The following is a 15,973-nucleotide window of genomic DNA, read 5'->3' as shown; positions in this document are numbered from 1 at the left end:
ATTAAGTATTCTGTTAGAACTCAATGATTATCCTAATTATATTTTAGATTTTTTATATTTAAAATGAGATGTTTATCCTGTATTTGATTGTGTTTATCTACAGTTAGTTACACGAATTCAGATATGAAAAGTTTAAGAGTTTTAAGAGTTTTAGCCAAATGCTTTATAATATAGTATAGATAATATAAATTACCATAGAAGTCATTTCTAGAGCATTTCTTTCAAACTAAAAAAAGCTATCAATAATCACAAATTAAAACATTTTTTATTGATATATATATATATATATAGAGAGAGAGAGAGAGAGAGAGGTGTTGGTTATTATACAACCCTTGATATTTGTGCAACCAATACAACTCAATCTCAACTGTCCATTTCATTTGATTAATATGTAATTTCATAGAAGTTTTGATTATTTCCTAATATAAAGTATTAATCATAATTAATGAACCATATTCATCTTCCATAAATATTCAAATCATAATAAATAAACTCTCATCGTTTCCATTAATATCTAAATTTATTGGGTTGCATTAGTTGTACAAATGCGATGGAACCACAATATATATATATATATATGAGACCACAATCAAACAATGAGACAAGGCAAGGCGTAAAATGGAACAAGGACATATAATGAATCAAAAAGTGAACTCTCGAAGACCAACAGATTGAGAGGCGGTTACTGAATCAGAGAGAAAGACATTTTACCACACAGTGTTCATCTGAAGGAATAAGAGGCAATCTCGGACTCGGCCAAATCAGAGACTACCAAACAAGGCCTAAGTCTAATGATTACAGCGAAAAGTTAACGAGATTCAAAATCCTACAAAATATCAAAAGACCGATCATATGTAATAAACTAATGGTACGAATAAATCTTGTGAAAAGAAGGAATGATACAAAAGGAGACAACAAAAAGACAATGTTCTTCATTGGGAACTTTAAAGGGGAGAACAACCAAATGTCGAATGATTACCTTCTATTTCTTGTTGTTATGGAACTCGTCATCAAGATCAACCACGCTTACGAACTCAAACGGGATGATAATAGTTGACAGGACAACACGAGTGTGGTCCTTGCTCTGCTTACGCCAAAGTGAGACTTTTTGCTAGATATCGTCATTGTTTCTAGGAAAAGTATGTCTTTACATCATGTTCAAAAGATGAAAAAGCAAATACATGATTGCACCATATTACTCTTATTTCGGCAAGTGTGTAATGCATTTCGGGTCGAAATTTAGAAAGCAGGTGGAAGTAGGAAACCAAAAAGGCACCTTTTTATGGGCTTTTTAAACAGAATCTAAAAGTATCATTGACACTGACTTCTAATCTTTCACTTTATTAACGATTGTAAGTTCTTGGTGCTGTAAGAACCTGGAGATTCATCCCATATATTAATCAAGTCAAATTATTCCAGCAGTTGTCATTTTAAATGCAATGAATTAAACTTAAACTACAGTAAAATTGACATGTTCGGACTTCGGACGTCAAAACAATCATAATGGAGTACTTAATAAGATTTTAACATTTATAGACATAACAACTATGTTCTCTTACACAAATGCATTAAAATAAAGTGTTAGGACGAAGTTGGACGATCTAACAAGTTCTATACATATGAAGCAATAAGTTGTCGGAACGAAATTGAACAAAGTAATAGGAGTTAAGAAGTAAACTTGTTTCAGCAGTTGTCTTTTTATGTTGAATATGTCATATAAAAACAAGTTTTGTTATAGCGTTAATTATGTTGATGAATATATTGCAATATCAACCTAAATTATATAAAAAATGGTTGTCTGACAGACAACTAGCGACGGGTTTCATCATTTTCGACGGAGTGCCAACGATTTGGTTCGTTGTTGAAAGCCTCCAGAATTATAGTATGTAGTAAAATTTCTTTTTATTCTCTCATGATATCGTTCAATTAAGAGGATGTTTACCTAAATGCTTACCCGGTAAATGCTTATCTATAAGAGTCAACATTATAATTTATTTTGATGAGTAAGATTTTAGTACATCAAAACGTATTGAATGCAACAATTTACCAGGTAAGCGTTTACCTGGGTAAGAGTCGTAATTTTCACTTACCGGGCAAGACTCTCCATCTTTCTCACCGCTCTTACCCAATAAGATTCTTGGCTTTTGTTATCTTCATCCAGTAAGGAAACTTATTCAGTAACCACTTACCGAGTAAGCGTTTAGTAAACGGTCCTAAGTGTTATTGATTTATGTCTTCAATATCAATTTTGATTGATTGATAGTAATTTGCCTTTTTATTGTGTTTATATATTAAGTCGAATGTTTTTATATATAAGTAGTTTAACAAGCCGGAGGTTGTAGTTGATTTTTTTTTTTTTTTTTGGTAATAATCGACAAACATATATATTGTAATCCAGGAAACCTCAACAACGGGTTGGTACGTATAATGCATATATATACAAGTATTAGTGTCAGGGACTAAAACGACAATAAAATTATAAATCGTAGGGACAATATCTGTAATTTTAAAAGCATAAGGATAGAAGTTGCAATTTTTCAAAGTTCACATAGACAAAAACATAGTTTACTCTTAAGTTTTAAGACCATAGTTTCTCTTAAATCTTCACGATAATAAATATTCAACTTTTAGAGGTAGATGACAGATATACATGCATTCAGTAAAAACCCCACGATCTAGTACCACTTAAAATATAATTGGGTTCGTTTGCTTAATACATGTATATCATAGGTAGTAAATTGAATCAGACCATTGTGCAAAGGCTTCTAATGGTACTTTGACTAGTTCGATCCGTCAGACTTGTTTTACGTAATTTTATTCATTCAAAGTATTAAAAATAATATATAACTCAAATCGACCGAGTATTTTACTATTTTAAGTAAATGGACTAAAATTGTTACTTCTAATCTCTTAATAATAGTTATTTGATACTAAGGACTTGTTTGTTTTTTTGAAAATCAACACTTAACCACCTCTGAAGTCTGATCCGGTTAGACATTTACTGATTCAGAGTGTTTTTTTTTTTTCGAAATAAGAGATTAAAAGCTTTGTCATTCCTCTGAAATTTTTAAGTGATAAAGAAACCCCTTAATGCCTCTTAAATTGTAAACGTTTCTCGCGTCTGGATCTCGCTCTCAAGCTTTCGATCTCTACTTAAGGTCTCGATCTCTCACTCTCGATCTCTTGACGAGATACAAGGCCGTCGAGTTTGTCGAATCTAGCATGGTTCTCGGCCTTGGAACAGGTTCACCGCCAAACACGCTACAGACCATATCGGAGAACTTCTCCGGTAAGGAAAGCTTGCTAACATCATTGGAATACCCACTTTGACGCACCCGGTTCTTGATTTGGCCAACGATGGAGTAGATGAAGTCGACCCGTATATGAATTTGGTCAAAGGATTGTGGCCGAAGAGTTGGGAGATAGGGTTGGGAATAAGGGTTAGCCGCAGGAGATAGTGATTTCTACCTAACTGAATTAGGATATGAAATTAGGATATTAATTTTATTTATTAATATAGATTTCAAACTTCAAATGTGTGTCAGTTCATAAAAACAAACATTCTTATTGATTCAAGTTTCAAACTTTAACATCATCTCTTATAAATCAAAAGTGAAATCAGAATTCAGATTTCAATAACTATTAAAAAACATACGTCATCAAATACTTTTATCATACAATTTCATTTATTTGTCTTTATTACCTGGGATTTTACATTCTTCAATAATAATAAGATGTTCTATTAAATTATATATTACTTTTATATTAAATAATTAATAATTTGTAATTGTTGGTGTTTGTACCAGTTTATACGTGTCTCGACTAATTTCACAGTGTATTGAAGTTTATAATTAGGCAAATATTCGTTACAATTAAAACTAGTTTACAAAATGCCAAAATATCCAAGCATACCAAAATAAATTATTTTATAGGACTTAAGTTTACATGAACAAACAATTATGTACCATTTATAAATACGTTGCAATAAGTTTACATAACGTTTTTCTACGTTTTAACAAGGTTTTTAGGAAGAAACTTCCGAAATAAAACGTTCATATTAATTTTCTTATATGAAATTATCTTTGAAAAATGTATTATAAAATCGAGTGTCATATAAAAAGATATATTTATAGGACGCTCTCCACAAATATTCTGTAAAATAGCTAACATGACACTTTATTTTAAAATTATCCTAAAAAAATACGTTAAAACATCTTGTAAACTTATTACAACGATTTTTACATATGACATATTTATACTATATTATAAAGCATTTGACAAAAACTCTTAAAAACAATTTTTTATGCATTAAGTACTGTTTATTGATACATATTACTTAAAATATTAGATTACAAGTAAATTGTACGTAGGTACAATTTACTAAAGCTGTTTGAATTCGTGTAACTAACTGCAGATAAACATCGCATTTTAAATATAAAAAATCTAAAATATAATTATGATAATTATTAAGTTCTAACAAAATACATATTCATTATCTTCATAAAAAATTATATTATCAAACTAAAAATAAAATAATGAATTAAAGAAATACAAAAAAAAAAGTTTAAATAATTAATTTGGTACCACTATCAATAACTTTTTTTCATTTTTTTATAATATATCTTCATATTTATATTTTATTCAAAAATAAAAATATTATCGTTTTCTCAAAATCATATAAAACTATATTATAACATCGGTTGAGACAAAAAAAATGAAATATTAAAATTATGATATATCTCGATACATTTTACTAGTTATTCTAGTATTTAATTAACAAGTTGAATGTTTATGTGAAATATAAGAAATAATGGTTGAAACAAAGATTTAAAACTTACTCTAACTAAGCTTTTGCTTTCTATTGAAGAAATAAAGCAAGTATCTTCTCTCTTTCAGATAACCAGTAGCTACCTCACTACTCATCAACTGGTTAACCACCCAAAAACGACATATCAGCTATCCATGATCGTTTCGTCTTCGACTTCTATATAAGTTTGCGTTGGCCAGTCATATCTCCCATCCATCCATCTCTATCTCTGATTCTTTCACTTCAACTCACCATTAAACCCAATGGAAGCTTGCAGGTTTCGAGCTTTAATGGTGGTTTGCTTCATCTTCCCACTGTTGGTTGTGGAGGGTAGTGTTCGTCGCTATAATTTCAATGTAAAAATCTCTCTCTCTCTCTCTCTCTCTCTCTCTTTATATATATATATATATATATATATATATATTCTTGGAGTATTGATTGCTTTTGTAGTTATCATATGATTTCTAATTTTAGAAGGTTTGTGGTTAAGTTCATGGCCATGCATGCAGGAGAAGGGGTTTCGTTGGGTTTGTTTTCTTATATATTGTGATGCAGGTGGTAATGAAACAAGCCAGTCGATTGTGCTCGACGAAGCCGATAGTTACCGTTAACGGTCAGTTCCCAGGACCGACACTTTACGCGAGAGAAGGCGACAATGTGCTTGTAAGGGTTGTCAATCATGTCAAATACAACGTCTCCATCCACTGGTACGATAGTTTTCTATTCGCTTAATTGATAAGCTAAACCGGAACTGATTAGCTAAACGTTAACTGATATTTATATATGACTTAAAAACATGTTGTAAAGATATAAGGGTAAAATTGGAAAAACAAACTATGATCTTATTGAAAGTTAGTTTGATTATAAGTTACTTTATGGTTAAACAAATAATGCGTTTTCAATGAACTCTAAAAATAAGGTAGTTTATGTTTGTCAAATATGGGTTATAATCGGATCTGTATCTATTTGGTAGGCATGGAATACGACAACTGAGAACGGGATGGGCAGATGGGCCAGCATATATAGCACAATGCCCGATCCAGCCGGGACAAAACTACGTTTACAACTTCACCATCACGGGGCAACGTGGAACGCTTTTCTGGCACGCTCATATTCTATGGCTTAGGGCAACCGTTCATGGCGCCATCGTCATTTTGCCTAAACAAGGAGTTCCTTATCCTTTCCCGAAACCTGATGTTGAACAAGTTGTCGTCTTAGGTGAGTCATCCACCGGGAAAAAAAACTTGAAACGTCATTGTATAGAATGTACAAAATTTATGTTTAAATTTAAAAGTCTCGTTAAATACTGTATTTTTTAAAAACCCGATTTTATTATAATGATGGTTGTTTATTGTAGGTGAATGGTGGAAATCAGACACTGAAGCTGTGATTAAGCAAGCTTTGAAATCTGGTATGGCTCCAAATGTGTCAGATGCTCATACCATAAATGGCTATCCAGGACCAATCTCTGGTTGTCAGGCACAAGGTATATATACATACATATACATATACATATATGTATGGAATTAAAAAACAGCTTTTTTTCTTTTTTTTAGTAATATTTGAATTATAACTTTCTGCATGCAGGAGGGTTTCAATTGAGTGTAGAAAATGGAAAATCATACATGCTACGCATAATCAACGCTGCACTCAACGAAGAACTCTTCTTCAAGATCGCCGGCCACCAGCTCACGGTGGTGGAAGTTGACGCCACCTACGTAAAACCCTTCACCACCGACACAGTCGTCATAACACCAGGCCAAACCACCAACGTCATCGTCACCACCAACAAAAACTCCGGCAAGTTCATGATGGCAGCCTCCACATTCATGGACTCGCCTATTGCCATCGACAACAAAACCGCCATTGCCACCCTCCATTACACCGGTACCCTCAGCAACTCTCCCACCACCCTAACCACCCCACCTCCACAAAACGCCACCGCCACCGCAAACAACTTCATAGATTCCCTCCGTAGCTTGAACTCGAAAAAGTTTCCGGCCAACGTGCCTTTGAAAATCGATCACTCCTTGTATTTCACAGTCGGACTTGGTATCAACCCATGCCCGTCCTGCAAAGCGGGCAATGGTAGTCGGGTCGTGGCGGGTATTAATAATATTACATTTGTTATGCCCACCACTGCGCTTCTTCAAGCACATTACTTTAACCAGAAGGGGGTTTTCACCACCGATTTTCCTGGTAACCCACCCAAGTCTTTCAATTATACCGGAGCTCCACCCAAGAATTTGGCTACTACGAGTGCGACTAAGCTTTATAAGCTAAAATACAACTCAACGGTTCAACTGGTGTTACAAGATACGAGCCTTATTTCGCCGGAAAACCACCCGATTCATCTACACGGGTTCAATTTCTTTGCGGTGGGTAAGGGTTTGGGTAATTATAACCCGAAGGTAGATCCGAATAACTTCAATCTGGTTGACCCGGTTGAGAGGAATACCATTGGTGTGCCTTCTGGTGGATGGGTGGCTATTCGATTCCGAGCGGATAATCCAGGTGGAATTTATTTATTTATTCTTATATAATTTGAATGTGACGACGACGTTTTCTTGTGGTTTGATATATATTAAATGACAGTTTTGCCCTTGGATTTGTAGGTGTTTGGTTTATGCATTGCCATTTGGAAATCCATACAAGTTGGGGGTTAAAAATGGCATTTTTGGTGGAAAATGGAGAAGGGCCAAATGAGTCTCTATTGCCACCTCCAAAGGATCTTCCAAAATGTTAGAGAGAGTTGGGAGTTTAGATGTATTTGTTTCTTGAGCAAATAAATAATTTGTTCAAGCAAATTTAAAATAAAAATGTATGTGATTTTTGTTATAATGTTATGTTTTTTTTGGTAATTATATGTTTTATTAATATTTTACGATATATCTGATATGTAATTCAAAATATGGATGTGTGTGAATATGAAATTGAACTGGGTTTTAATTTAGCAGTAGCTGAAGGTTAGTTTATAATAACTTGGTCTCAATTAGCGCCGGTACAAAACTTAATCAAACTCACAACTTATTCGGTCAGCTATGTTTAGTAGTGGTTTAATGATTTAGAAATCGACTTCTTCAGTAATCTTTTGGAGGGCATTATCCAAAAAGTCAAGTTTTTTTAAACTTTTTCTCTCCCAATTAAAACATGTTCATTTCATTTGGAAATACCTCTTTCAAACAAAAAATTTCTCAATATATACAGACAGATTAATTCATACAGACAACTTTATCATACAAGACTTATTAGAAAACCAATCAAACAGCCCCCTAGTTATGACTAGGGGTATTGTAGCAAATTACTAGACTCGAGCTCGAATAACTTTTTCACAGTAGGACCCGAACTCGAATATGTTTTCGATGTTCGAGCTCGAGCTTGAACTCAAAATTAATACAATAGTTTATGTAGGATTTATAAACATACTAACATATTGATTACCTTTATCTTTTGTAATTGTGCATAGTTTAGGGACTTGTTTTGTCATCCAAGTATTTTAGTGTTAGTATATATAAATGAGTAAATTATGTTTTTCGTCCTTATAGTTTGTTAAAATTGTAACTTTCATCCTTATGTTTTCAAAATTACGAATTTCATTCATGTGGTTAGCGATTCATTGTTTTTTTCGTTCCTGAAGCAACTCCGTCAATGATTTACCATTTATTATGAAGAACGAAATAACGATGAATTATAAACGAAAACAATAGTAAATTGTGATCTTCACCATTCATCAATCTCACCACAATTCTAACAAATATGATGCTAAAAAATCATACATAACACCTATGAAGTCCATATCATACAAATTATCATAATCAATACAATCGATAACAATTAGCGACATTATCGACACGGATCACAACTCACCTGCGGTTAACTTCTGACGACGTTGAATCGGGAAAAAGATTTTTGATACCCATTGCACCGGTTTCAGTAGCTGAGCTCGCTTCTTCCTCCAAAACCATATCGCCGCGTTATACTGTTGGTTCCGAATCATCTTTGTGGCCGCTCGCCAATCGAACTTCTCCATCTCCACACGGGCAGCCTGCCCGATATTCTCTCGTAACTTGGCATCATGCAAGAGAGGGACCAGTTTGTTTAAGCAGTCGTCGAGATCTCCGGGAGTGTAGAGGTACCCAGTTTTGCCCTCTTGTTCTTCGGGAATGATGTCGGGTATCCCGCCAGCTCGGGCAGCCACCACAGGCAGCCCGGATGACATGGCTTCAAGGACAACTAGGCCGAGTGTTTCGGATTCTGATGGCATTACGAATACGTCACCACTAGCGTATGCTTGAGATAGCTCGTCACCTTGTAACGTACCCGTGAATACGGCCGGCATGCCTACGAATAACTTCTCCAAGTCCTCCCTGCCCAATTAAACACCTCAAATTCGAATAAATTCAAAACCGGAATCGAATCTTTCAGGCTTCTACCCATCTCTACATCCCATGTTATCGCAATATATTTAGAGCATCTCCAACAGGTTCTTTAAAATAGAGAAAACATGAGAATATGTTGGAGCTGAATGTAATTCCGTTCAGAGATTTATGTTTCAATTCTTCAGTTTTTGAAGAAATTATAGAGAATATGTTAAAGATGCTCTTACATATGTTATTATGTAACGTCATCGAAAAGCGGCAAACTGACCCAATAACTTTTGAATCAACTTATGACCATAGTGATATAATGGTATGACCGATAACTACTTACCTATATGGACCATCTCCAATGAACGCTATCCTTGCCTCCGGGATCTTTTCCATGACACTATAATTCAGAAATCGAAGACCAACTGAAAACGAATTCACTTGTATTTCGAGCATAAATCTCACAAGATATATGAAATAATATAAGTAAAAATAAGGGGAAAATGCAACTAAGTTTGCTTTAGTTCCTGTCAGTGTAACGAAGTTTCAAAATTTCTTATTTCATATCCATTTTTTGACTAGTAACCTGTTGATCTTGTAACATTTGTTGACATGGATGTCTATGGGGTTGTTTTTACAGCTTAATGAGCTTAATGGGACTCACAGCTTATTCAGTCATCTATACATGACTGTTTGGTAGTAGCATAATGATATAGAAAGTGGCTCATTCGGTAAGCTTCTAAGGGGAGCTTTATGCATTAAAGCAAGTTTTTTCCCAAACCTGCCTATCCCAATTAAAAAACATGCGTCCTTCCATCTATGAAAAAACCTTACCAATCTATACAGACATATTAATCCACTCAGACAACTTTGTCGATACAGAACTTAATGGAAAACCAACCAAATAGCCCCTAAGTTCTCAAGTTATATTGATTTTTTTAAAAATATTAATGGTGGATCAGCATGTTACCGGTCAAAATACACATTATCAAATTTTATAACATTAGTAGGTTACAGGACAAAATAGATGGAAAATATAAAATTTTGAAACTTCGTTACTAAAAAGAAGCTAATGCAAATTTCGTTGTGTTTTGATGCCCTAAAAATAAGAAAAGATACCTTTTAAGGAAATCTAAGCTCTTCTCGACACCAATACGACCAACATGTACAATCAATGGCCGATCAGGTTCACCGTTGCTGTTTATGAAACAAAAACATGCATCAAATTCTGAAAATGAAGAAAATATGTGCAAACTGACATGATCAAGGAGTTGAAATAAAAATCATACGTTAGTCGAACTCGCATTTCTTGAGAACGGAAAATGGGATTGAAACTCTCTGAGTCAACGCCCTTATTCCATAGACGGATTTTGTTAGCTGAAAAAGGCAACACATACCTATTATAATCCATTCATAACAGTTGTACGATATTGATAAATTACAAGAATTACCGGCTGTTACTCTTGCTTGTCGAAGATCCTTTGCAATAGCAGCCGATGGCACCAATGTGAGATCAGCTGCCCTGTGAAGAAACTCTGATACGAGAAGTAACATCATCATTTCTTATCCCAAAGAGAGATGACAAAAAAGGATGACAAAATATAACGTTCAGTCAATGGCCCAGCAGTACCCGAGTAAATCCCAACCTCCTTGGAGGTCATGGTTTCAAGTCAGGAGTGTGTGTGTGAGTTTTGCCGTATATAAACATTATATACTTTACTATATATATATATACACACACATAGACGAAGGATCGTGTAAGAAGGGATCTGGGCTCTTGACCACTTTTAATCTCAAACCCACCCATGTATCGCACTTGATACGGGATTGATTCGGTGCATCTCATCCTAATGTGCATACAAAGATGGAGATCCCTTCTTGCGCTTCTCACCTTAACTCTCTTTCTCACCGGAACCCAACCCTATATACATATATACATACATACATTATGTGTATATAGGGTCTGGTTCAAGGGAAAACCGCACAAAAATGAAAAACTGAGGAACACCGTTCATCTGGACTATATGCACATCAGCACATGTGCATACAAGTAATTTTTAAGCAATTTGTCCGGTATGCACACGTGCATAAAAACCAAGAAACAACTTCAATTACTTGTATGCACATGTGGTCCAGATGAATTGTTACCAAGTGTCCCTCAGTTTTTCATTTTTTTTTTGAGTTTCCCCTGAACCTCCCTCTATGTATATATATATATATCTGTATATATATAGAGGGATCAAATGCAAACCGAGCCATTTGTATAGACCGTCGATTTCATTGTTTAATTTAATTAAATTGTTTCATATCATTCTTTTCTTGATGAAATTGTTTCATATATTTTTGTTTCTACGTAAAAATGAAACATCTCATGTATTTCTCATTTTGATGAAATTTGATTTCTAAAATTAATATAATGAACATGATAATGTCCATAATTAACGTCCTCCACAATAAAAATGACTAATCGACCCTCATAATTAAAAAAAGTGAAAAAAACAAAAATTATGATTGGTGAATGAGGTTTGTACGGTTTATACAAATGGCTTGGTATGCATTTGATATCTCTCCTATATATATATATATATATATATATATATGTAAATATAAAGGACATGAGATGAAAAGAAGAGTTACCACATACTTAAAACTAACCACATAGGTTTGACGAGCCAGCTAAATGTGTATCTTGGTATGTAACTGCATTCAAAATAGAAATTATACTCAGCCCAGATCACTAAACATGTGTAGCATACGATATGCGCTCGCCATCTAATGAAAATCTAAAAGGTACCCTTGTCTGAAAACAAAGCTAAAATTACTTATTTCGAAAGCCGAGGGTCTTCATGGAAACAACAGGTCTACATACATCTAACCCCTCCCGGGCCCCACCTAGGAGCGGATATACTGGGTTAGTTTGGTTTGGTTTATCAGATTTGATCCACAAGATTCATCAATTTGCAATAATTATGAGGGTATTGAAGACATTTGACTAATAGTCAATCACTTCTAAACTATGCTTCGAGTTAAAAGTTGGCAATTTTCATGAGGACAGAGGGCGTATCATGCTTTGAATCATTTAGTGATGGATGTAGTTTTGCTTACACGGGGACATGCGTATGATAGGACATGACAATAGGAACACACAACATTTTGGCAATAGCGAGTGCGCCGAAAACCTATAATTCACAACAAGAATGTTATTACTGTAACACGATCTTGAAAATTAGTGAGATAAGAGTATAAATGTACCATAATACCCGGAGATGATGCGTGGATGATGTCAGGCTTAAATTGTTTAACCTCATTGATGATTCTAGGGCTCAATGCAAGAGAAAGTGGCACATTTTGGTACCATGGGCAAGGGAAGCTGCACAAGAAAGAATCAAGAAATTGTTAGCACTGAGTGGTCACCAGATTGAGCGGATGTTAACTTCAGCATCACATGGGATTAGTCAAGGTGCGCACAAGCTGGCCCACACAGCCACCCACACACCCACAGTTATTCAAAAATTTGCTAGCATGATTAAAGTTGCAATAGTGTTCATTTTGTGATCCCCTTTATCATGCCCCCTAGTCGTCAATACGAGATATTGATGGTATTGAGTTCCATCCATATTATCCCCCTAATTTGGCATTATTGAAGGGCATTTTAGACATTTGAGTAGTAGACAAAAACTTCTAGAAAACGTGGTGTTGCGTGATATAAGTTCCAAACTTTAGCTTCATTTAACCATATGATATCTAACTACAACAAATTTGAAAGAAATTAACCTTCGTGAGCCAACCAATTTTGCTCCGTGAAACTCTTGAGGCACCCCTTCATGAGTTGTTATGACCATCACCTATACAAAAGTGATTACGCCTTTAGTAGTTGATTCTAAGCATGTACATTTCTAAAAGAAGAAAGTGTTAATATTTCCGACTAGTAAAACCCACTCCATTACTTCAAACCAAATGAATCCAATAAATCGCACACGGGATAGGACCTTTTTCTACTCCAAGGGGTAGAGATGTTGTTTCCATGAAGACCGCCAACTTGCAAAAAAAATATTTTTTGGGATACAAGTTTTATAAAAACTTTGGGAATCTTAAGCGACCCCCAAAAATATGTCAAAAGGACAAGAAATGAAGGCATGGGCCTTTGGGACTCCTCCCGATAGGCCAGCGATTCAAGTCCTTCTAAGGCCACCGGGCCCATGGGAAGTCGAGGTGGGCGCAAGCTGGCCCAGCCAACCATGGTTAACAAAACTAAAGTTTGAAAGTGCTAAAGAAGAAAGAAAGAGGTGAAGTTGTCGACAAGATGACAATTTTGGTTCTTAGTATTAAAAGGTAACAAACAACATAATTTTATGATCTATAATGTACCTCATCTCCCATCTCGCGTAGATATTTAATGAAGTTCTGAAACCGATTCTTGTACCCGGAAACATACCTACAATCCAACGAGATTAGATAAAAGCTACTTAACACCCATGAATTTGGGTCAAGAATCAAGATACACTAAATGATATAATCGATTTCATTAATTACTAGACGAAAAAATCTTTGTCAACATATAAATTCGAAGTATTTCTTAGTTTAAAAGAGGTACACTACCACTTAGGGTCAATCTCTTCTAAGGACAAAGAAGTCTTTTGTAACACGGATGGTTTGGCCACTATTACAAGCCCTGAAGTTCTAAACCAAACCAAACAAACCCACTAAATCCCACGTAGAGGTAGGTCTTGGGGTAGGATGTAAGCAGACAGGCCGATTGCCTTAGATGCTCGTGACAAGAACAAGAAGATTTTTGTATTTTGTTTTCGTTCATATGGGAAAGGTTTCCTAAAAAACAAACATAACAAAGTTGAACAAGTCTAAAAGACAGTTCTCAAGGGCTGACTTTATGCGTACGCGTCTAAAGATTTGTCGTATTCGTGCAAAAGACGAATACCGCCAATAAAAAAAGGCGTTTGTTAACACTAGCAGTTGTCATCTTGCTTCTATGTAAGCAAACAATCACATTAACAGCATATAATCAAGCTGGCAAATCCCCACTTTAACCATACAAAGATGCATTCATTCATAGTGGGTGGTTTCAATGGCGGATGATCGATGATCATCAATTTGGATCTGATCATATCGAAATCCATCAAATTTGCCTAACAGCAAACTCATAATCACATGATACAACATCAAATTAAGCAGTTGATTTTGTTATGGAATGAAGATTATAATCTTTTAACACAGTTGTATGGAATGAAGATTATAATCTTTTAACACAGTTGTATGAACACCCATAAGTTCTAAGGCGGTAAAATGACTAAAAATCTCATTGAATCCATTAATCAAAGCTCATAAATGGTACCTAAATGCACTCAAACGAATAGAATCACATGAACAACAAAGAACCAGATTATCCACATTAAAAGGTAGTAACAATTGAAGCAACAAATATGAACCTAATCAATCAATCAATTCCATAACCTGAAAAGCGAAATTAATCGAATTGAACAAAGAGAGACTCACGCAAAGGGAGAGGGCTCAACAAAGAGAGCAATACGCCTAGGTTTAGTAGTAACCTCAGATTCAACTTGAGAAGGAGGACCCTCTTCATCATCTTTTCTCAATTCCTCAATCGTCACTTGTTTAGCTGAAGAAACTATGATGGGTGTTGTTATTCTTCGTTCATAACGAAAGAATCGAGGCTTGGAGGGGGTAAAACAGATGGGTTTTTGTCTAAAAGCATAGAAACAAGAAATTCTTGAACTGGTAACAATGGAAGACGAAGATGAAGATGCAGATGCAGAGGATGATGGAAGAGAGATAGATGGGTTCAAAGAGATTAGCGATGTTGGCATGATTGTAGTAAATGGGGAAAGAGTAGACAGAGATTGTGGGTTTTATTTGAGGAAATTTGAATTGAAGGGATTTATCTGAAATGGATATTCGAATTGGTGGTGATGATGAAATTGGGGGAATATGTATATGGTGAAGGTTTATAAACAGCATATGCTGCTGTGACCCCATTTGAAGATGGAGCTTTCAATCGCTACTCACAAAACGTGCAAAAAATGATATCTAGGTCATATTTTAAAAGGGTAAATAGGTAATTTACATGAAAAATACAACGTATGATGTTTTGATTTTTTTTAATAATGTAATATATATATATATATATATATATATATATATATATAGAGAGAGAGAGAGAGAGAGGGGGTTGGGTTACGTTGCAAACTGCTCAATTCATGAAAACTATGCAAACCATTTTCGACCAATTATTAAAATTCCGTTTTTTAATTTAATTTTAAAAAATAAGGGTATAATGGTCATTTCATCGTATATTGATTAATATTGGAAGGTAATAACTACTGTTAATTATGAAAATGTATTAATGAAAACGTTTCCTATGGAAGGAGGTAAAGCTTTTTCTTAATATTATTTTTTTACCATTAAATTTTTTTGTTATTTTACTAAATTATTCTTATTAAAATATGGATTGTAAAAACAGTAGAATATGAAATCTGTATTCGTTTCATTTCTTAACTAATTAATTCTTGCATTTGTGTATCCGACTATCATCATACCCATAACACCCCCCCCCCCCTCTCCCAATTAATTCATGCATTTGTTATTCGACCAGCTTGCGTGCATCTCAACTAATTTTATAAGACCCTAAATTTAATAATCATAATAACAGAGGACTCGTAATGACCAATAGAAAGCAAACCCAAAACATGATTAATTAACCTTAAGAGGATTAGCTCACTGGTGATAAGATTTAAGCATTTGGGTCTCCTGAACATGGGTCAAT

General features: G+C 34.6%; 2 protein-coding genes across 3 annotated transcripts; one reads left to right on the top strand and one right to left on the bottom strand.

The window, feature by feature from the left end:
• The first annotated feature begins 5,070 nt into the window (after nt 1–5,070).
• On the top strand, nt 5,071–7,790 carry LOC112518175 (laccase-4-like). The gene is made up of 6 exons (XM_025125783.1): nt 5,071–5,163; nt 5,363–5,514; nt 5,781–6,025; nt 6,165–6,293; nt 6,395–7,321; nt 7,423–7,790. Exons 1-6 carry the CDS (start codon nt 5,071–5,073, stop codon nt 7,551–7,553), a joined length of 1,677 nt encoding a protein of 558 aa, XP_024981551.1. The 3' UTR covers nt 7,554–7,790.
• A 706-nt stretch (nt 7,791–8,496) lies between these two features.
• On the bottom strand, nt 8,497–15,083 carry LOC112518440 (sulfoquinovosyl transferase SQD2-like). Of its 2 annotated transcripts, none has more exons than XM_025126130.1 (11): nt 14,686–15,083; nt 13,543–13,609; nt 12,949–13,019; nt 12,427–12,544; nt 12,280–12,353; nt 11,819–11,874; nt 10,626–10,709; nt 10,464–10,551; nt 10,294–10,371; nt 9,518–9,574; nt 8,497–9,174 (listed from the first exon to the last, which is right to left on the bottom strand). In XM_025126130.1, exons 1-11 carry the CDS (start codon nt 15,015–15,017, stop codon nt 8,664–8,666), a joined length of 1,536 nt encoding a protein of 511 aa, XP_024981898.1. In that variant the 5' UTR covers nt 15,018–15,083; the 3' UTR covers nt 8,497–8,663. The 2 variants fall into 2 exon arrangements, with proteins under 2 accessions (XP_024981898.1, XP_024981899.1); XM_025126131.1 differs by having other exon boundaries at nt 14,739–14,862.
• Between the last annotated feature and the right edge of the window lie 890 nt (nt 15,084–15,973).

Source organism: Cynara cardunculus, assembly GCF_001531365.2.
Source record: "Cynara cardunculus var. scolymus isolate 2C chromosome LG 9, CcrdV1, whole genome shotgun sequence".
NCBI lineage: Eukaryota > Viridiplantae > Streptophyta > Magnoliopsida > Asterales > Asteraceae > Cynara > Cynara cardunculus.
The sequence above is the reverse complement of the archived record's forward strand: the minus strand, read 5'-3'. Positions and strand labels throughout refer to the sequence as shown.